The 23,451-nt window shown below is 37.0% G+C and overlaps 1 protein-coding gene across 1 annotated transcript; it reads left to right on the forward strand.

Annotated features, from left to right (window-relative positions):
• The first annotated feature begins 1,697 nt into the window (after nt 1–1,697).
• Nucleotides 1,698–22,626, forward strand: LOC135587654 (uncharacterized). The gene is made up of 7 exons (XM_065079286.1): nt 1,698–1,988; nt 2,795–2,824; nt 4,719–4,817; nt 5,076–5,238; nt 10,458–10,773; nt 10,887–10,941; nt 22,321–22,626. Exons 1-7 carry the CDS (start codon nt 1,857–1,859, stop codon nt 22,393–22,395), a joined length of 870 nt encoding a protein of 289 aa, XP_064935358.1. The 5' UTR covers nt 1,698–1,856; the 3' UTR covers nt 22,396–22,626.
• Nucleotides 22,627–23,451: the final 825 nt, after the last annotated feature.

A 23,451-nucleotide genomic window follows, 5' to 3' on the forward strand; every position in this document is an offset into this window, starting at 1 on the left:
ACGCTTGAATTATATTATCCGGCATGTCATTGGTTCATCGACGCTTTGTTTGATTCTTCGGTGCATCGTCCTCTCTTGCGGTCTATTGTCCAATCGGCCAGTTGACCTCTGTAACTCAGATTTTCTTGGCACAATTTTCGTTCTTCTTGGCCCGATGCTCGAACCCATGGCCCGAAGACTTCTACCGATATGTCGACCGATCCTCCAGCTCGACGTCTAATCTTCTGACATGTTCTATTCCGGCCCAACATGATTCTTCATGCTTTTAATTGTCTTTCCTTGATCGAAACTAATCTTACGTCACTTAAATACAATTAAATCATAAACACTATCAATTAGTTTTATCATCAAAATCCGAAATTCAATACTTTCGCATATAAGTATGAACTACATCGAGCTAATCAAGATGCCAACGATATTTTTTTTCTAACAAACTTATTAATTTGAAACTTTATAAATATAAAAACTAAAGATTTAAACTAGATCAAGGAGAGAGTCAAGCCATCTTAAACTTATTCTCAGGCATCATTGTGGGAAGTACACAACCGTAAAGAGTAAAAATAAAGAATAGGACTATATGGAAAAATTAAAAAACTGAAGCTCTATGCGGAAGTCTCCCTAAAAAATTATTAAATTTAATATACTTTATAAAGCTTATCGTGTAGAGGATAAACGGATAAGCAATCTATTTATAAGGTGTAATTTATAAATAAATTATTGAATTCTTTAAAAAAAAAGACCACTTTTTTTTCCTGCATTAACCATAAGAGAGCGATTAACAGAAGATTAAAAAAATGTAAAAAGAGAGTAATCATTGGGAAAGAAAATGACCACTTTCTTTCTTGCATTAACCATAATATCAAGATTGTTGTATATCTCCTTCAAATAAATAATAAAAAAGATATAAGTTAAGAGCATTTAAATAACTTTAGCTATATTATAAAACTAGATTGGGTTATCCAAAAATGGGGTTGGACAATAAGTTTATTTCAATTTTTTTAAAATAACCGATCAAGTAAGTGAGTTTATTTCATATCAATCGCTAGTTTGATTCCTAATTTTTCAATCCGATCATTCCACTCAATCTAACTTTGATAACTAATTTAAGATTCTCCACATATATTATTGTAGTTAACTTTCATAAAAAAAAGAGAATAAGTTAATCTATTCTAATCAAGATTAATAATAGTTTGTTTGAGTTAAAAGATGTATATAAAAATATAATAAGATGCTTAAAGAACCATCAATATTTTAGCATCAATAGAGTCTTTAATGGTTAAAAAAATGGTATCAAAGTAAATTAGAGTTTTAGCTAACATTTAATTTGCAGTAGTTAGAAGGTTAACTATATAGTAAATATATGAGTGCTGTTCTTACACAAGCAATTATTTACACAATATATATGTATGTATGTATAAAAAAGAAAAATCAGCAGATTCAACACACGATATAGTGAATTTTGTTATGCATACATTTGAAACATTTGGACTCAAATCAATGATTTATTTTTCCTTGATCAAAACATTGAAACAGAACATGAGTGCTGTTTTCACTCTTATTTTCAGTTGACCCAATAAAAATATAATTGAATTTAAGATCGCGTGCATTTTATTTTGAAACACTAAGTAGGAGACATCAGCCCGGCCCGACCCAATCTACTGCTTTTTAGGGGATTAACCCAGCTTGCCCACGGCCAGGGATGACTTGATATAAGGGAAAGGCTAAAACCTAAAGACGAGGGAGAGAGACGACGGAGGCAACGCAGACCTCGTACGATCCTAGCTTTACAATCAGCGACATTCGAATTCCATGTCACGAGCCGTGAGTTTGGAGATGCTGTATCTGAATGCATAGAGATGCAAGTGGCGGCCTTGAAGAACGTGCTCAGGTCACGGGAATGGAGTTCCCTCTCGCCGCCAATCGCTTCCGCGCTGTTCCACTCATCTCCGGTCTCCCTCGCCAAACGCAGCTCCAATTTGGGCCGCGAGGTGGGTGCCCGAATCCCCCTTGTTTCCCTTTCTCCCCTCTCTTTTGTTCTTTCGTCTTTGTTCGCTCGACCTAGAACTGGCATTTCTCTTTTCTTGGTCGGTTGTTGTTGCGGTTACTTCTGGAGATTCACCTGTGGGTTCTTTTTTTATACTTTAGACTATTTTTTTTGTTTGGGTAGGAAAATTGTTGCCTTTTGCCATCATTTCTTTCGTACTTATGGGATAATACAAGATACAAATTTTCACGTCTTTCAATGCTGTTTGATACACGAGGATTTCTTCTCGATGATAGAGTCACGTAAGCAATTGCAGGGGTAGATATGTTTACACCGGTCAGGAGATTTTTTTATGTGCTTATAGTTAAGGAGTAAATTCTGTGATACAATAGTCTTTTTTAATTGCATATGTACCATCTCTTCAGATATTCACCAGGTGATTATATTGATATTTTTTGTGGACTCCTAAAATTATTTACCAGCTTTGCTTCAGTTGCTTCAGTTGCTTTTCTTTTGGGTGTCTTAGGCATATTCATGTGAAATCTGCTAGTTCGATAATTGAAAGAGAAGCATAGCCTACTATGAGAAGCATAACTGACTATATTATCTTCTTAAATTATACAAGTTGGAAGAGAAGCATGACTGACTCCGTGTTATCAAATCTTGTTTCAGAAAAACAAAAAAAGAAAAAGAAAAAGTGTTCTGCTCACTTTGAGTTGGATGGCTACTTTCTTAACATTTATGAGTAAATATGTTGCCTTTTTGTCTCCTCATGAATTGACCATAACTTCTGTGATCAAATTATTTCAGGATGAAAGAAGACATGAAGAACCATCAAAGGTGCGATAAATCTGAACCATCCGTACTTTTCTAATTAACTACGTTGCTCCATTTTCTAGGTCTTTTGTTTTCATATATCATGCCAATGTAAATATCTTTGTTCATTAGTCATGAACATTCATGAGGCCAGGTTGTGTAAATTACAATTTTTTTGAGAGGGATGGTGGAGAAACACCAGCATTCTACATGTTTGCTCATCAGATACAAATCAGTGTACCACGGATTTCAAATGCTTCTTTGTTGACTGCTATATACTTCCTTTTTCCTGCAGGGCTGGTTTCTAAGGAACATAGAATACTGACATGCCGATAGCCATTAGAACAAAGGTCTATATGACACATTATTGAGGGTTAATATCAGAACAGTCAAAACAATGAATAAAAGAGAAATGCCAGGCTTTGAAAAAGAGGAAGGAAAGGAAAGCATGAGGAAATTATTAAGTTTGATTCTAGTTATTGTTGAGTATTTTTGGGTTCGTGGTACTTTCGAAACTGTGCTTTCCTTAACAAAAATGCTGCTGTGATTCACTACCAAGATTCTTCCCTGGGTGATTCCTCTCTCCCAAACATGATGTGTGGGGCCCATATGATTCACCCACCCCCTAAATAGCAGCACACTTTTTGTAAAGGCTCCTTATCGACAATTCAATTAGCATGTAACTATTTTCATATTTGTAAATGCCATATTTACCCAATATGTTGTGACTTTTTAAAAGACTTGATTCATACTAAAAAAAAGGGAAAAGAAAAAAGGTATAATTCATGATGCTTAGTGATGACATATGGTACTATTGTCTGTCTATACAATCTGCTTGCATTCTGTTTGGCATGAGATTACATATTTGTCTTTGGTTGAGTTGGATGTTCGGAGGTAACATTATGTCTAACATCAGATAAGGATTGTCTTTTTGATTGGCACCGGGCTGAAATCTACCATGCCAGCAAGGTATTTGTACAAGATACGTTGATCTATGCTGTGCTGTTCTGTAGCTAGATGGCTTTTGTCCTATGCTGGTTGATACAGTGGCATACCAACTAGCATGATTAACCAATTGTGTTTAGCTAGAAAGGTCCCCTTCCGTGAATCAACAATTCCTGTAATTAAATGAGGATTTGATTGAGGTGAATTTTGGGTTTGTAAAGGAGCAGCAAGCTGGAAAAAGAAAGAAAAAGGAAAAGACTAACTCTAGCATGTTGCCCTCTTTGAGTTTGAATCCTTGGATTAAACTTGGCCTAATACGATTTTCTGTAAAGTAGGGTATTTAATTTGGCTTGGACTTGTACTGGACAGTAGATTGTCTCATTCCTCGTAAACACATTGATTATATTCTCATGGTCAGAACTTTTTCTTTTGACTTCAAGTGCTTCTATCCGAATCCTTGGTCTGCTTCCTTTCCATTTGATATGAAACTTCCTTTGTCTCTTTTTTACCTGTTTTATGTGTGTTGAGCTCGGGAGAGGATGAAAATTTTGTAATTTGATACAAAATGACTTTTTTTCTAGCTTATTCACTTTTTTATGTTTATTCTCTTATACCTGTAATTTTGCTACACTCCGAGTCTCATCACTTTCATTTGGTTTATTAATATCACAAATTTGTTAATAGTTAACAACAGAAAAGGAAAATTAAAATAATGTCACACATTTACATGGAATAGTCCTTGCTGCCTAATGTGCCTGCCATGCAAATCCGAAATTTGTTTTTAAAAAATGCTGAGTCCATCTATAGTTGCCCAATTGTTGATCCTTGGTAACTGTATGTGCTTATTGGAATATGTCTATCTTGGAAAAGCAATGATCCAATTCATGCAATGAATCTGCAGTAATTGGTTGATTGATTGTTTAGCAGTAGTTTAATGATTTATCTTACATTTGCTTGTCTACTTTATGAACAGAATTACATCAGATATTCAGTTCATCAAAAGCGAGCAGATGCAAGGGGTGCTCTTAAAAATATTCTTTTCAATGGAACACACTCCAAGCAGTATTTTCAGGTACAGTTTTCAGTACTTTGTGCCCGATATGCATTATGCATCTCTTTAGTGATTTTTTGGGGCCAGCTTTATAACTGCCATTGTCACCTTTTCTCCTAGCATGTTGAGAGCCACAGGGTATCCTATTGGTACTCACTGAATTTCTCTTGTAAATACAGTTCTATCCTTTGAATATATGTTATTCTTTCTTCGTAAATTCTTGCATTTTTTCCGGGTGCAATTAGTCAAACTTACCTATATTGTGCATGATATTGCTAGGATGAAGATATTACATGGCGTGCTGATAGAAAAAGCAGTACAAATTTCAAAGTAGAAGATAGTTCACATGAATCGGACAAACATCAACGACCAAAATATACGGGTACACCAAAGCATCAGAGAACATCAAACCATCGAAAAAGCAAATGTGGCAGAATCCAACGTGAGTCACTTTTTTACCTTGTTCTTCGTTTAATAGACATTTTAACAACAGTGTCGTTGTGGGATCCATATTATAATAGTTAAATTGTGAGGTGTAGTATGTACAATCACAAGACTCGGTAGACTAATTAGTTTTCTGGAACTACCATGCTACTGCTATTCAGAACAAGGATTTTAATTTCAAATAATACTGCCTATATCGGGTGGTACGTATCGGTCCGTCAGCAGACCGGTACCCGTCGATTGGGGCTATTTCCACCTCGTTACCGTCCTAAATCGGGCGGTGACTGAGGGAGAAGAAAGAAGAGGGAGAAGGGTGGTATTAACCGAGGAAGAAAGAAAACGGAGAAGAAGAGAAGAACTTGGAGATCGGCGCCGCTCTCCCTCCTCGTTTGTCGGTGACTTCTCCTCATCCATGCGAGGAGAAGAATCCTCGGCATCATGGAGAGAAGAGAGGCGACATCGCGGGCAGAAAATAGGAGACGTCGCCTCGGTGAAAACGTTGTTTTCTTCACTTATATATATATATATATATATATATATATATATATATATATATAAAGACGATGTCGCCTCGTTTTCTGCTCGTTTGGGGAGAAGAACCTGAGGTTTCTTTTTCCTATGCGCCAAAAAGGGTGACGAGGCAATTGTCCCTTTTTTTTTACTTATATATATATATACATATATATATATATATGTATATGTATATATGTATATGTATGTATACATACATATACATATATACATATATATATATATATGTATGTATACATACATATATACATATATATTTACATATATATACATACATATACATACATATATATATATATATATATACATATATATATATATATATCGAGCGGGGAGAAGAAACTTTCTTCTTCCTACGTGCCAAAAAGGGCGACAAGGTAGTCGACCTTTTTTTTTTTTTTTTTTAACTTTATATATATATATATATATATATATATATATATATATATATACATACATACATACATACTTTCTTTTCTTCTTGGTGTTGACTAATTAAGTATTAGCAACCTGGCATTTTAGAAAATGTAAAATAATTTACTTAGAGCAATAAAGTTTACAACTATGGTATAGAATGCTTTCAAATAAAGAAAATTAAAGAAAATCAAATAAGGTTGAGGGAGATGAGACTTCCAAGTACCATGTTACTGGTATTTACAATTATCAATGGCATAAGATTCTCTTGTCTCAATCTTATATGGCCTTCTTTATTGTATCAAATGCTAGTGGAGAAATTAAATGTAAAAGTAAGTCTAAGAAAAGTCATATTTAAACTACTAAGTAGTAATTTAAAAATTGCTAGGTGCCAAGGTCTCAAAATACTCGAGGCGCTAGGCGCTTGCTCGGGCATAGTGAGATGCTTTAAATATTGAAATATAAAAAATATATAATTGATAAATATGATTATATAAATAAAATTATGATATCAAATTAAAAAAATCTAGAGTACCAAGTCACATTATCCATCTTCTAATAACAAAAATGCTAGAAGATTCAAAACAATAAAGTTATTACTAAATATACATCAAATTTAATTATCATCATAATTAACATCGTCATTCCTAAATATATCATCTTTTTCTTCCTCTCGTCTATCTTCATCAAAATATGTTAACTCCTCTTCGACAATGGCAAGAGATGAGCTTGAGGCTTTTGCACTTATTTTTTCTTTCATCATTTGTCCTGTATATGCTTATAATTCTCCAATACCTAAGGCTCTTGCCATATCTCCTCATGTCAACTTGTCATCTTCAATTACAAGGTTATCTTTGGCATCTTGTAAGTTCACACTTATTTCCCCCACTAACCACTTATTTGAATCATCAATATCTTGTAATGAGATTAGATTAATATTATTTCGTAAATTATGATGAGTCTTCAATACTTGATTATACTTTATATAAATAAGATCATATAATTGTTGATGCTATAATCGATTTCTTCTCTTTGTATAAATCTGTCATGCTATATAATTTAAAAATATATTAATACATGCATCTAAGAACAATAGGTCAATTGAAACAAAAATATTATGTGATCCTTATATACTCAAAGACACTTCAGTTATGCTCATAACCCGTAAAACTACATGTCAAATTAAGAATTTTGATAGTCATAAGTTTCAAATAGATTTTATCATTTAGTTGCAAAATTTACTTGATTATTAGTAATAATATATTATACATAAAATTAATAATATAAATTTAGTAAAACTTGGGGATGTAGTTGTCCTAGATCGAACTGTCATTGGAATTCCAAAAAGAGCATCAGCATTTTTGTATAAAGATAATTCACGTATGATCTTATCTTGCATCTCAAGGTTTAGAACTAATTTTGCAATGCATTAATATATCCTATTTATAATTTTTGCATCAAACTCAATGGATGTATTTCTATAAAAGAATTCTGGGTTCAAATAATATCTTGCTGTATGTAATGGACGATGAAGTTGACAATTCTATCTTTCGTTAATGATTGTAAATATTTTTTAATACATTTCTTCATTTTCATCAAAAGACTTTTGAATCGTTTCCTTTGCTTTATCCATAGCGGCATAAGTTTATTTCATTGCAAGCTTATTTTCATTATCTACCAACCGAAGGACTCGAATAAGAGGGCCTATTACTTTTAATATATAAATTATAAGATTATAAAAGGATGACATTAAGATGATATCATCGGCCCTCTTGTCTTTCGCGTCTTTTGCTTATATGTTTATAACCCATTTTTTCGAGGTAAACATGTTTCTTAGGTTATGTTTTTGACGATGCACGCTCTGTAATGTTAAGAAGTAGCAAATCGGGTGACACCATATCTCACTAATTCCTTGTTGCCTGTGAATTCTCCCATCATATTCAAAACCCCAATATGATTATAGAGAATCCAACGATAAATATTGCCCTTTTCAAAGTTTTTTTTTATTTTAGAAATCTTTCCAATATCCTTTAACATTAAATCAATATAATTTGCCGCACATAAAGTCCAATATAAGTGTTGCCTTTTTACTTCAAGTAATTTACTCAAGACAAAGGATAATAAAATTGATAAGACAGTCACATTGTTCTTCCATTCAAATTGGAGACATAGAGTAATTAAAAGATTAAAAAATTCAAAAGATAAATCTTACTAACTAACACATAGTTACTTTCATTGTCAGTTATAACTTGGACGATATTTTGTTCCCCAATTTCTTCCACAAACTTGTCAAGCAACTCATATATCTTTTCTATAGATTTTATAAAAGATGATGCATCTATTGACTTACAAACATGATTTCTAAATAACAATTGACCATAAAATTAATTATACTCCTATGTCTCTTGGCGGTTCAAGCATGTGACATAATAGAGCAATTATGCTTTACCTATGATTTTGACATTTAATAAGTTATTTGTATAATCTAACTCTTTTTCTAATAATAGAACTCGCAACTCATAATAATTTGGAGGTTTTAATTTTCCATAATATCTTCCAATAGCTTCAATTATCTCCTTAAAACTATAAACTATATAAACGACGAGTACTAAGGGGAAGGCTAGCTTAATAGAAGAAGCAAGTAATGTGCTGAATTGTTCTCCTTCTTATTTTCTTATCACAACCATTACTTATATTTATTTGTCTTAATTTTGCTCCTACTTGCTCTTGTTGCTTTTGTAATCCTTGAAACTTCTATAAGTCTATCGGTCCCTTTTTACCCTTTTTAATAGCTATGATATTTTTCCTTTTCTGTCCCTTTTTACTCTTTTTTTACTTGAATTGACACCTTCAGAATAATCTTTTTTTTCATCATCTCTAATATGTTTGACATTATCCTTAGGTAAACTTCTATAAGATTCATTCCTTTGCATCTTTTTTTAAGTCATATAAGCCAACGACTCTTCTTTTACATCAGGTGGACACCTTGCATACTGATACATTCTTGAAATTTTTTACTTGATGCTGCTTTGCATGAAAAATATCACCTCTACGAGTCTTATCACAAAAGATATAAGTAACTGTATTAGGATCTTTAGAATCCTTTAGATAATTATATTTCCAAGCAGGATCCTTCTTGAATTTTTTGAAGAATCTTCTGAATTGCTTTGTATACTTGTCATTAATCCTGAAACCTTAGTAATAGTTCTAAACAAATAGAGATTAGCAGTTTAAAGTCTAAATAGTATATTACTAATCTAAATAGAGATTGCTTTGTACAGTAGTTAATAATTTACTATTAACAGTATATTATTTACTACTAACAATAATTAGAGGGGGAGAACAAAACTATTAATAGTAGTTAGAGAGGGAGAAAAGAGTCACCGACAATGGAAAGTGGAGAAGGAGAGGGCAGTGATTGTGGAGGAACTTTCAGATGACGGCGGCGGAGGCAGAGGCAGAGGCGGAGGAAGCTTTGGATGACAATAGAGGCCGCAGAGGAAGTTACAGACACTAGTAGCGGCGACGGAAGTTGTGGACGGTGACGTCGTGGGTGGAGGAAGCTTGAGAGATATCCGTCGATGGTGGATGAAGTTGCAATCCTCTCCCTCGACGGTGGAAGGAGCTGCATACAGAAACAACGACAATAGAAGAAATTGTGCAAGAAAGCTAGATCGTTGGACTCGTCCGTTGACGATAAAGGAAGCCTTGGTCCTATGCATCAGTGACAGAGGCAGTAGCAGAGAAAGCGTCAATGACGGAGGTAGAAGCTATGCTAGGGTTTATGGCTCGGGGTCATGCAGGGGTGCAAGGGGTGGGTTTTGCGGGTACGGTAAAAGAAAGTAGCTAGTTGGTTCAATCAAACCAACTAGCTACTGTTCAATTGAGCCATATTGAAAACTTTGGTTCGGTTGCTTCGTTTGAATCGGACGCTTACTTGAAGCACCCGACGCTTGGGTTTAGGCAAGTGCCCAGGCGATGCTTCACTGAAGTGCGTTGCCTGGTTGAAACTTGAGGTGCTCGGCCCTCGCCTCGCCTTACCTCACGCGAGCTCCTAGGCAAGCGCCTAGGTGCTTATTTAAACCACTGCAACTTAGTAGATTAAGGAAAAAAGAACAATTCAAGGTGCAGCAGTTTTTCTAACTACAAGTTCTACCAGCGCCGATAGGCATATTCAACAAGGATTTGTTCTATATTGTTTTTCATAGTTTGTGCTGTTACTGTAGATAATTGCTTTGAGTCTCATTTCACAAACATAACATCTTTGTTTAGGTAGAAAAAATGGGCAAAGCTTTGATGATGAGGATGATGACTGTGGGCATCCTAAGACAAAATTCTCAGCTAGCTTTGGCGGACAAAGATGTTTTACATGGTCTTTTAATTCTCAGGACAGACTTCATTTTGAGAATTTTACTAATGGATTTGAGTGGAGAGATCATTCACAGCAGGCTAAAGCTAGGACACGAGTGTGGAGCGAAAGCGATATTGAAGAGGAAGATGAATCAAATGATATTGGCCTGCAATCCCATAGATTTGCTCTTGGACTGCCACTCGTGGGTCCCCTAAAATTAGATGATGTGAAATGCGCGTAAGTTATTTTTTGTAGCTGTATGAAAGTTAATGTTATCCTGGACAGCTCAGCTTCAAGATATAATGCTTCTAGCTTTCTAATTTCTTGTTCATCTCTGATTTATTTACCAGTTTCCGCTCATCTGCTTTAAAGTGGCACCCTGACAAGCATGAAGGAACTTCACAGGTCTGCTTTAAACTTTTCTCATTATCTTGTGCTGGTATGTTGAGCTATCATCTCTATAAAATGGGATAGTAAGAGGCCTACTTGATCAAGACTTCATTCACCAGCCATTGGAGAACAAATAAGCAAGTTAATTATTTACTGCAAAAGTCAGGAATGTCCAAGATCAGTTATTGTAGTGGAGAAAATTCTTTCTTGCTTGAACATTATTATAATATACAATCTTTATCCTTTGATTAGGGTTGCAAAAACTGTTTGCAAAACAGCTTGTTTTTTGGCTCGTTAAAGCCTCTCTCAAGCTTGTTTGCCAAAGTTAGTACACCATTTTTTATTCTGACTCAAATTCATTTGTTAAATGAGTGAAGCTAGAGCAAGGCAAACCTTACACATTTAGGCTTAGTAAGCTCGTGAACCAAGGTCTTCAATTCAAATTTATATTTATATTTATATATAAATATAAATAAATATATATATATATATTATAAAAGGTGACGTTGGTCGCCTTTCCCTTCTCCCACATGGGGCGATATCATCTTTTATAAAAATATTTATATATAAATATATATAAGATTTTTTTAATTATATATATATATATATATATATATATATATATATATATATATATATATATATGCGACGTTGCGGAGGCGATGTTGCCTCATTTTTCTACGACGTCGCTTCGGTGGGGAGAAGAGAGGCGACGTCGTCGAATTTTTATTTTATATATATATATATATATATATATATATATATATATATATATATATATATATATATATATATATATATATATATATATATATATATCGAACGGTATATCGCTCGGTATACAGTATCGTACCATACTATACCGTACTGAGCGACAGTCGAAACTCCGGTATGGTACGATATTTCAATCCTTGTCGTGAACAATCCCACTTATTGATTCTTGAACGAGCTTATTTGTTAATGAAAAATTTCAAGGACAAGTTCATAACTTCCAATCATGGGTAGATGAGTGATCATAAGAATACTCTTTTACAATCTGAGACTAAAAATTGACTCCATTAAGTATCAAAGTAGATGAATCCAATACTCTTAAAAAATGAGACTAAAATTAATTTTGTGAAAACTAAACTTGTAACATCTAGGTTAAGGTTTATTTTAGCTCCTGTGGTTTTAGTCGTGGACCTCTTAAGCTCTTATGGTTTGCTCGTGTCTAAAATAACCTTTACGTTTTTAAAAACGTAGTATATAAACCCCTCCCGTCAAGTTTGAGTTAACATATGTTAGAGTTTGCTTACGTAGTATGCTAATTCATAATAAACCATTAATATAATGACACGTGTAATTTATGGTTAAGGTCCATTTTAGCCCTTGTGGTTTTGGTCATGGACCTCTTAAGCCCTTATGGTTTACTTGTGTCTAAAATAATCTATACATTTTAAAAAATATAGCATATTAGCTCCTCCCGTCAAATTTGAGTTAATAGATGTTAGAGTCTACTTACGTGGTATGCTGACTCACAATAAATTATTAATATAATAACACGTGTAATTTAAGTTAAAAAAAAACTGAGACCTTTATCAATGGCGGGAGGAGGCATCATCGTGAAAGCAACCACCAGTAGTAGCACCAAGCTACTGTTGCCTCGTAGGGCGTTGTATGCATGCAGCCTCTCTCGCGCTGATGATGAGCTCAGGAGCTTCTGGTCTTGCCTAAAGTGGATGTGCGTCGATCAATCCGACGCTAAGCACACAGTGGTCTCTTGGTCCCTCTTCCTCCTGGGCATTTTTGTCCCCACCACCTCCCACTTCGGCCTCTCCTGCGCCCCCACCCGCCACCGTGCCTATGATATGGTGGTCCAACTCTCCCTCACCTCTGCTTTCGATCTCTCTTACCTATGCCTCTCCGCCTTCGTCCATCGCTACGACCTTCGTCGCTTTTGCTTCCTCGACAAGCTGGTCAGGGAGAGCGAGCGGGAGCGGGAGGGCTTCATGGACCAGCTCAACCCTTTCGCATGCTCTCTATCTTCGTGATGCCATGTTTCGCAAGGGAGGTGGCTTACAAGGTATGGTGGTACTCATTGGGATCAGAGCAGGTGTTGTTCGCGATGGCGGGCAGCGTCGTGGTGGCATGCGCCCTGGAGCTGGCGAGTGACATTCGGAAACTCCTAAGCTCAACGCGGGAGAGGCTGTGTGCGTATGACGCCTTGCTAGGCAGCAGCGGCTCAGTGCTGTTGCTGGTGGTCGCTTTTATGATGACGTCTCCTCCCGTCATTGATAGATGTCTTAATTTTTTAAAAAACTTAAATTACACGTGTAATATTAATGATTTTTTGTAAGTCAGCATGTCACGTAAGCAAACTCTAACGTCTGTTAACTCAATCTTGATAGGAGGGGCTTATATATTATGTTTTCGAAAATGTAAGAGTTATTTTAGACACGAGTAAACCATAAGGGTTTAAAAGGTCTATAGTCAAAACCATGGGGTCTAAAATGGACCTACAGGGTCTAAAATGGACTTTAATCCTAAATTACATGTGTCATTATATTAATAATTTATTGTGAGTTAGTATGTCATGTAAGTAGATTCTAACGTCTGTTAACTCAAACTTAATAGGAGGGGCTTATATGTTATATTTTTGAAAATATAAGGATTATTTTAGACACGAGTAAACCATAAGGGCTTAAGAAGTCCATGACCAAAACCATAGAGGTTAAAATGAACCTTAACCCTAACATCTAACATGTAAACCTTCTGCCTTGTTAAATAAATTTGTGGTGAACTGAACTTAAACCAAGCTTGAGCCTATAAACACTATAGTTGTCAAGCTCGAACATTATTTCTAGCTTGACTCAAGTATGGAGCTGAGCTTGAGCTCCCCTAATATAAATCTAGTCAAGCTTGTAGAAAGCAAAGCTCGATTTGGCCCAATTGTGACCATCTTTGAATTAGTATATCTACTATCTTGGCCCACTATATCTTCTCCTTGGGTTTGATTTTCTTCTGTGGTTTGTTTCCTTTACCAATTTACTTATCCGCTCAATACCCAAAAGGAAGGACTGGAACCTATTTCTTGTATTGAATTTTGGTTGCCAACTAATGGCTTTGCTGTGTTCTGAGGTGTATGCCCAATTCATGTCCTTTATACCTGTACTCATGAGGTAGATTTTGTTGAATCTCGTATTTTGATGATGAAACCACTTGATATATGTTTATGATTTAATCTGCGTTTTGAGTAACGCAGGATACTTCGATCAGGATGAGACAATTAAAGCAGGAAAATCATGTTGTGCTGGAGGAACATGTCAGAAGATTGGACGTCGGGCCGGTGGATCGATCGACGTATCGACAGAAGGCTTCGGGCCGTGGACTCGGGCATCGGGCCAAGAAGAGCGAGTATTGTGCCAAGGATATCGGAGTTGCAGAGTCAACTGGCCGATTGGGCAATAGGCTGCAGGAAAGGACGATGCGCCGAAGAATCAGACGAAGCGTCGAGGGACCAATGACATGCCGGACAACTTGGTTAATTGCTTAGGATTAATTGTCTCGATCGAAGTTTTTGTTTTAAGTGTGCAGGATTAACTACGATGAAAGTAAGACATGCAGCAGGAGTTGCGCGGGAGTCATGACAATGATCACGTTAGGAGTTCGAGAGCTCGACGGAAGTTCGGACAGTCGTCGGAGGTTCTGCGGGAACAAATCCGAGAAGTCCAGAAGCTTGCCAAAGGAGCTTGTCGGAACTTGCCAAGTGGATCGTCGCAGTCCAGGAGTTTGCCGGAAGTCCGCAAGAGCATCACCGAGGGTTCATCGGATGATCGACGGAAGTTCGCCGGAAGAAGCGAGTGACGCATCGAAGCAAGCTGCAGAATATGTCTTAGGAAATAATCGTAGTTAGCACTTTGATTAAGTTAGAAATGGGAGTTGATCCCATTAGCTTAATCCTGGGGCAATTGGGCCCCTGAAGAACTCAAATTGGGTCGAATGGTTCAACCCATTCGGACCCAGGTTGCTGTGGGAGGTGCAACCGCCCAGGCAGGGAGGTAGCACCGCCCAGGCTATGTCTCCCAGCGAGACTGGGCGGTGCAACCGCCCAGGGCTCAGTCTCCGAGTGAGACTGGGCGGTGCAACCTCCTCTGTCAGGAGGTAGCACCGCCAGAGCTCAAGTTTCGAGCTCTGCCAGGCGGTGCAACCTCTCCAGTCAGGCGGTGCAACCGCCTGAGCTCGGTCTTCGAGCTCTGGCAGAGAGGTGCAACCGCCCCTGACAGAGGTAGCACCGCCCAAAGGCTCAGTCTTCGAGCTCTGCCAGGCGGTGCAACCGCCCCAGTCAGGAGGTGCAACCGCCTGATCCCGGAATTCCGGGATTTGATCGTTTTGAGCTCCAAATTTGAACTGGGTTAGGGCCTATAAATACCCCACCCATTCAGCACTGAAAAGATACAGACCTACACCGAATTCTTGATCTTCTGTGATTCTAAGAGCTCAAATTTGTGTAAAGTCCAAAAGTTCTCCTCTTTTTGTTCTTCAAGTCTTGAGTTGTAAAGAGAGGAGAGAAAGGTTCTGTAAGGGTTGTCTCCTGAGCCCGTCAAAAGGAGTGAAACTGTAAAAGGGCAGTTGGCCTTCGCCTATTGAAGGAAGGCCTCTAGTTGACGTCGGTGACCTCGTCGGTGGAGGAAGCCAAAAGTGGAGTAGGTCAAGACTGACCGAACCACTCTAAATCTCTGGTTTGCTTTTATTTTGAGCACTTTATCATTACTGCAAACCTCCTACATAGCTACTGCTCTTTGCGTTTTTACGAACAAGTTTCTAAGTTCTGATCTTTCCGAATCTGCATTCAGACGTAAATCAGTGTTTTCGTACGATCTTTACATTGCAGTTTACATTTACGTTTTGATTCTATTTATAACTGCAAACTGTGTTTAGACGCAAACTGCGCTTAGATGCAATCTGCGCTTAGAAGCAAACTGCGCTTAGACGCAAACTGCGCTTAGACGCAATCTGAGCTTAGACGCAAACTGCGCTTAGATGCAAACTGCGCTTAGACGCAATCTGCATTTAGACGCAAACTGCATTTAGACGCAAATTGCGTAAACTGCGCTTAGACGCAAACTGTGTTTAGACGTAAACTGCACTTAATCATAAGTAATCTTAGAATCGACTTTTGCATCAAAATAGTTTTTATCGAACGAACGCAGCTTTCGTTTTTAATCACTGAAAGATTTCCGCTGCACTAATTCACCCCCCCCCCTCTTAGTGCTCTCGATCCTAACAATTGGTATCATAGCCCGGTATTTCTCATTTCGGACTTACACCCGAGAGAAATGGCTCTTCATAGCTTTAAAGAGGGCTTTTCGGTCTTTCGTCCACCGTTCTTTAACGGATTGGACTACATTTATTGGAAAACTCGAATGAGAGTTTTCTTGATTTCTCTGAATCTGGATTTATGGAATATCGTTTAAAACGGTTTTCAACTTCCCTCTAAACCGATGAACGAGTGGTCGGATTTGGAGAAGAAGTATTTTTCTTTAAACGCAAAGGCTATGAATGCCTTATTTTGCGCTTTGGACAAAAATGAGTTCAATTGGGTTTCTTTGTGCGAAACGGCTTTCGATATTTGGCGCACTCTTGAAATCACGCATGAGGGAACTAGTAGAGTCAAAGACTCGAAAGTTAATATTTTACTACATGATTTCGAGCTTTTTTATATGAAACCAAGCGAAACCGTTGTTGACATGTACACCCGTTTTACGGATGTCGTCAATGGTTTAAAATCACGTGGTAAAAGCTTTTCGGATTTTGAACTCGTTAACAAAGTTTTGCGCTCACTTTCTAAAACTTGGGATTCAAAAGTAACTGCTATTCAAGAATCGAAAAACTTGAACCAATTTCCACTTGAAGAACTAATTGGTTCATTGATCACATATGAAATGACGTGCAATGCACGTGAAGAACTTGAGAACCACCTTCCAAAGAACAGGAAGGATTTGGGACATAGAACATTTGAAGACCACTCGAGCATAAGCTCAAGTGATAGTGAACTTAAACTACAAATGAAACAAAAATTAAAAAGTAAAAAGAACGGAACTACTTGCTTTGAACGCAAGAAGAAGAAAAAAAATTGGGATGAATCGAGCTCCTTTGAAGACGAGGAGAAAATCAACAAAGGCGAGGTGGCAAACTACGCCTTTACGCCTTTCGACGCTGAGGTAATCAAAATGCCTTTAATTTACTTCGAAATTACATGATGTTTTTCATGATGCATTTTTTTTTTCTTTAAATTTTCTTCAAAATTACATTTTTAATAATTTAATAATGAAAATGCAAAAATATGATCATGCTTGTAATTTTGAAAATGATAATGAAAATTGCATGTCTTATGTTAATGCAAGATAGAAATCTAATGATTGTACACCTAGTGAGATTAAATCTTATTTATGTGCTTGAGAAGCAAGAATGTATATTTTGATGATTTTCATATTGCTTTTCAGTGACGATACATGGCTTTTGTCTGGAAGGCTTGATATTTTTCATTGTCTTTGTTTGTTAAATATGATGTATGGTTTTGACATAAGAATAAAGATTTGAGCATGCTATTATAAAGTCAATCATATAAATTAAAACTAAAGAAGTTTTAGGCATTTATAAGAATAATTCAAAATTATGTTCAATGAAACCTTGCTTAATGTTGCAATGAAAATATTAAAGTTTTGATACTAGGATTTGACGATTTTATGCATGAGATTTTAAAGTTATACATGATGATTTTTGTGATTGATGGTTTTATGATGAAATTCATTTTACGATCCTAAACGTTGATGCATGTTTTCATTTGACATAAATGAAAAGGCATGCTAACATGAAATCGATCACTTAAGATGAAACACTTAAAAAAGGGGAGAAAAATATGAATTGATATGGTTGCTATTACTAATGTTATGATTAGGCCATACCTGCTATCACTGATAATGATATGGTTGCTATTACTGATGTTGATATGGTTGCTATCACTGATGCTATGATTAGGCCATACTTGCATCACCAAGAAATATATGATTGCCATATGCCCTGTATCAAGATATCAAACAAAAATTTGCATCGTACGAACTGATATCTTACCATGTGATGCAATGCTACACTTGCTAAAATATTCGAAATGTGTACATCATGTAATGATAACAAAATCTTGCTTCACAGTTTTACGCATTGATATCTTACCATATGATGAAATGCTACAATTGATGAACACTTAAAATGTAATCCTCTATCTTATTGATTTTTCAATAAATCTATACTTGTCATACATGAATTTATTGAATGTAATTTTGAGGATGATTTCAGATTTGACAAATGCTTGATTCGTATTTACGACATAAGATACACTTTAAATATGAATCATGCTTCAATCATGTTAAATGCTTCAATCATTTTCTATCTCTAGAGTTCTCGATTTTGATGAAATACAAGTGATAAATTCATTTATGATATCTTGTAAATCACTTGAATTATGAATGAGTTTTTTATGATGTGTTAAAAGAATCACTTAAAAAGAAAATGCTTTTCCCATCTTATCGAGATTAATGATTTCATGATATTGTGTGAATCTTGAAATTGATTTTGATGAAATAGTAATAACGTTATTCATGTTATGAATCTTAAAAATGATAATATGCTTCATGTGATAATATGAATACATGAAACACTTATGATATTCCGTGTATTCATAAAATATTTATCTCATCATCCAATAACTCTTCTTGATATTCCTTATGAGATGAAATGAAATAATACATGAAATACAAATGAGGAGTTAATGATCATGCATAATAGGATGTAATGAATTCTGACATTTAGATACCATCGTTTGAATATCTATGATCATGTTGCCAAAATGATATATCATGAATGCTTGAATATCATGGTTGATATGCTCATGATGATGATTGATTTTTCGGTATCAAATGTAATGTTAATGAATTTGTGCATTGAAACTATAATGATGCACAAATAAGAATGATTACTTACCTTTGTCATGATTTAGAAATTGATGTAAAGGGTTTTTCCCTTCTTTTTGACAATGACAAAGGGGGAGATAGATTGCTAGCACAATTCAAGAAAAAGGCAAAAATTACAAAAGAGAAGAAATTGCTATCTTGAACATCACCGATAATTGCTAGCTTGAAATGTCAAGAAAATGCAAAAACTTGTTTATTTTCTTGCACATCTAAAGAGAAGATGCAAATGTAACACTTGCCAAATTGTTTGCTTGCCTCATGTAAAACATTATCTCTTGCTAGTTTGGCATTTTGCTAGCTTGCACTTTGCAAAGAAAGCAAAAATGACACTTCTCAAAAGAGAAGAAAGAGCTTGTTATCTTGAACATCACAAGCTTGCCAAACAAAAATTGCAAAAGTGCTATCTTGCCTATCTCAAGAAGCAAAACTTGCATATCGTAAAAATTTGCTAGCTTGCAATTTGCATATTTCAAGAAGCAAGAGTTGCCTTCTTGAACATCTCTAAATTGCTAGCTTGCAAGTTCTAAAATGTTGCAACATTGCTAGCTTGCATGTTATAAAAGTGCTATCTTGTATGCTGTAAAACTTACATATCTAAAACTTGATAGCTTGAATGTTCTAAGCATGATATAACATTTGCTAAATTTTCTGGCTTCAAAACTGCATGATGATAAAACTTGATATTATGTTTTTCATGCAATGAGTTGAACCAATATCATAAACACTTGATTGTGGTACTTCTCCTTTTTGTTGATGACAAAGGGGGAGAAGTATGTTGATGACATGTTGCTTAGATTTTTGAATCTAAGAGTTTCTATCAATATGGCATATTGATAGGGGGAGTTTGTTTAAACTTCGGGAGTTAAGGTTAACTCCGTCATCAAGTGGTTGTCATCATCAAAAAGGGGGAGATTGTTGAATCTCGTATTTTGATAATGAAACCACTTGATATATGTTTATGATTTAATCTGCGTTTTGAGTAACGCAGGATACTTCGATCAAGATGAGACAATTAAAGCAGGAAAATCATGTTGTGCTGGAGGAACATGTCAGAAGATTGGACGTTGGGCCCGTGGATCGGTCGACGTATCGACAGAAGGCTTCGGGCCGTGGACTCGGGCATCGGGCCAAGAAGAGCGGGTATTGTGCCAAGGATATCGGAGTTGCAGAGTCAACTGGCCGATTGGGCAATAGGCTGCAGGAAAGGACGATGCGCCGAAGAATCGGACGAAGCGTCGAGGGACCAATGACATGCCGGACAACTTGGTTAATTGCTTAGGATTAATTGTCTCGATCGAAGTTTTTGTTTTAAGTGTGCAGGATTAACTACGATGAAAGTAAGACATGCAGCAGGAGTTGCGCCGGAGTCATGACAATGATCACGTTGGGAGTTCGAGAGCTCGACGGAAGTTCGGACAGTCGTCGGAGGTTCTGCGGGAACAAATCCGAGAAGTCCAGAAGCTTGCCAAAGGAGCTCGTCGGAACTTGCCAAGTGGATCGTCACAGTCCAGGAGTTTGCCGGAAGTCCGTAGGAGCATCACCGAGGGTTCATCGGATGATCGACGGAAGTTCGCCGGAAACTCGCCGGAGGAAGCGAGTGACGCACCGAAGCAAGCTGCAGAATATGTCTTAGGAAATAATCGTAGTTAGCACTTTGATTAAGTTAGAAATGGGAGGTGATCCCATTAGCTTAATCCTGGGGCAATTGGGCCCCTGAAGAACTCAAATTGGGTCGAATGGTTCAACCCATTCGGACCCAGGTTGCTGTGGGAGGTGCAACCGCCCAGGCAGGGAGGTAGCACCGCCCAGGCTATGTCTCCCAGCGAGACTGGGCGGTGCAACCGCCCCAGCCAAGAGGTGCAACCGCCTAGGGCTCAGTCTCTGAGCGAGACTGGGCAGTGCAACCTCCTCTGTCAGGAGGTAGCATCGCCAGAGCTCAAGTTTCGAGCTCTGCCAGGCGGTGCAACCTCTCCAGTCAGGCGGTGCAACCGCCTGAGCTCGGTCTTCGAGCTCTGGCAGAGAGGTGCAACCGCCCCTGACAGAGGTAGCACCGCCCAAAGGCTCAGTCTTCGAGCTCTGCTAGGCGGTGCAACCGCCCCAGTCAGGAGGTGCAACCGCCTGATCCCGGAATTCCGGGATTTGATCGTTTTGAGCTCCAAATTTGAACTGGGTTGGGGCCTATAAATACCCCACTCATTCAGCACTGAAAAGATACAGACCTACACCGAATTCTTGATCTTTTCTGTGATTCTAAGAGCTCAAATTTGTGTAAAGTCCAAAAGTTCTCCTCTTTCTGTTCTTCAAGTTTTGAGTTGTAAAGAGAGGAGAGAAAGGTTCTGTAAGGGTTGTCTCCTGAGCCCGTCAAAAGGAGTGAAACTGTAAAAGGGCAGTTGGCCTTCGCCTATTGAAGGAAGGCCTCTAGTTGACGTCGGTGACCTCGTCGGTGGAGGAAGCCAAAAGTGGAGTAGGTCAAGACTGACCGAACCACTCTAAATCTCTGGTTTGCTTTTATTTTGAGCACTTTATCATTACTGCAAACCTCCTACATAGCTACTGCTCTCTGCGCTTTTACGAACAAGTTTCTAAGTTCTGATCTTTCCGAATCTGCATTCAGACGTAAATCAGTGTTTTCGTACGATCTTTACATTGCAGTTTACATTTACGTTTTGATTCTATTTATAACTGCAAACTGTGTTTAGACGCAAACTGCGCTTAGAAGCAAACTGCACTTAGACGCAAACTGCGCTTAGACGCAATCTGAGCTTAGACGCAAACTGCGCTTAGATGCAAACTGCGCTTAGACGCAATCTGCATTTAGATGCAAACTGCATTTAGACGCAAACTGCGTAAACTGCGCTTAGACGCAAACTGTGTTTAGACGTAAACTGCACTTAATCATAAGTAATCTTAGAATCGGCTTTTGCATCAAAATAGTTTTTATCGAACGAACGCAGCTTTCGTTTTTAATCGCTGAAAGATTTCCGCTGCACTAATTCACCCCCCCCCCCCCCCCCCCCCCCCTCTTAGTGCTTCAATAGCAAGATTTCCAAGTCTTACTCTACAATTTAGTGCTAATGACAGAGAGAAAAAGTGAACCCAGTTTGACATGGTGTCACACTTAATCCTGCTGCAACCATGCAACAGTCTTGAATTTGCCTTTTGAATTGAGGAGGGAGAGTTTTCTATCTGAGTTAATGTTTGAAGGAGCGGATTATTAATGTGCTTTAGCCAAGCAGCTGATGTCCATTCTAGGCTTGATATGTTTCCTCCATAAAGTTCTTTTAACGTCTTATTTGTGCAATGGCATGTCATGCTGCACCTGCTCGGCTGTGTAACTGGCCATTTTTCTTGACATCACATGTTTAATAAGCATCTTCTTTTACTGCAGGCAGTAGCAGAGGAAAAATTCAAGCTCTGCGTGGAAGCATACAAAACACTCTGCAAGAGCCTGAAGTCAAGCTAGGGTGTCTACTAGACGAGTCAATTAGGACTAGTATTGGAAATTATACAGAGAAATTTGATGACATTGCGAGTTCTACAAAAAACATGCATTTGTTGATTTATCTGTTCGTTATATGCGTTGTATTCCTTGAAAGATGGGTCTCATTTGTTACCGTCGGAATTCGATTGTCTGAATGCTGAAGGATTTAAAACCTTCAGCATTATAATACAACCTTGAGATCCATATGCTGCAGCTATTAATTTCTGATTACTACCTTTGAAGGATGAACTGAAAATTTTGAATCCTCCAACTTTCATTATTTCTAGTGATTAAGCAATATATGTATATGTATATGTACATATACGTAGGGGGAAGATTGCGTTTGTCAAACATTTCTTCTTCTTCAACCTTTTAACTCAATTTGTGGTTACACTGCTGTGATTAATAGGAATCATATGCTAAAGCATTAATGGGTTGTATAAAGCATCAAGCGAGGAACAAGCATGCTCACGTAGCTTAGGCTCTACCCATAACCTCATTCAATCGAAGATTTAGTACTAACTTAAAAAAGAAAATTACTTTAGATGATCAAATCTTCGTACAAAGAATTTGGAGGCGAATTGCCTCTCCAAAAAAACATTGAAAGATTATTGTCTTACAAAGTTTGTTTAAATTATTTTTTTATAAAGGATAAATGATAAAAATGATATTTGAGTCTCGAACCTTCCGATAAACTATCAAGATCTTATTAAGTTAATTGACACATTAAATACTAACTCTTATAAGTTAACTAACACGCTTAAGAGTAACATAAGTTGTCCCAAATACTAACTCTTATATAGGTTGGGGCTTAAGGCTTTAGTTAACTAGGAAAAATAGGAAGCAGATCTCTTATCTAATGAGATCTCAATATGAAATCCATATCATAAAAAAAAAGGGATTGATTTCAGCCAAACTAAATGGATATACTATTTTCACATCAACTGTAGAAGAACTCAAAAATAAGAATCAATAAATATAATAAGTTCCTACTAATATGGGTCTGCATAAGGTCACAATATAGACAACTTTGACACA

This window comes from Musa acuminata, chromosome BXJ1-8, assembly GCF_036884655.1.
Source record: "Musa acuminata AAA Group cultivar baxijiao chromosome BXJ1-8, Cavendish_Baxijiao_AAA, whole genome shotgun sequence".
In the NCBI taxonomy this organism is placed as follows: Eukaryota; Viridiplantae; Streptophyta; class Magnoliopsida; order Zingiberales; family Musaceae; genus Musa; species Musa acuminata.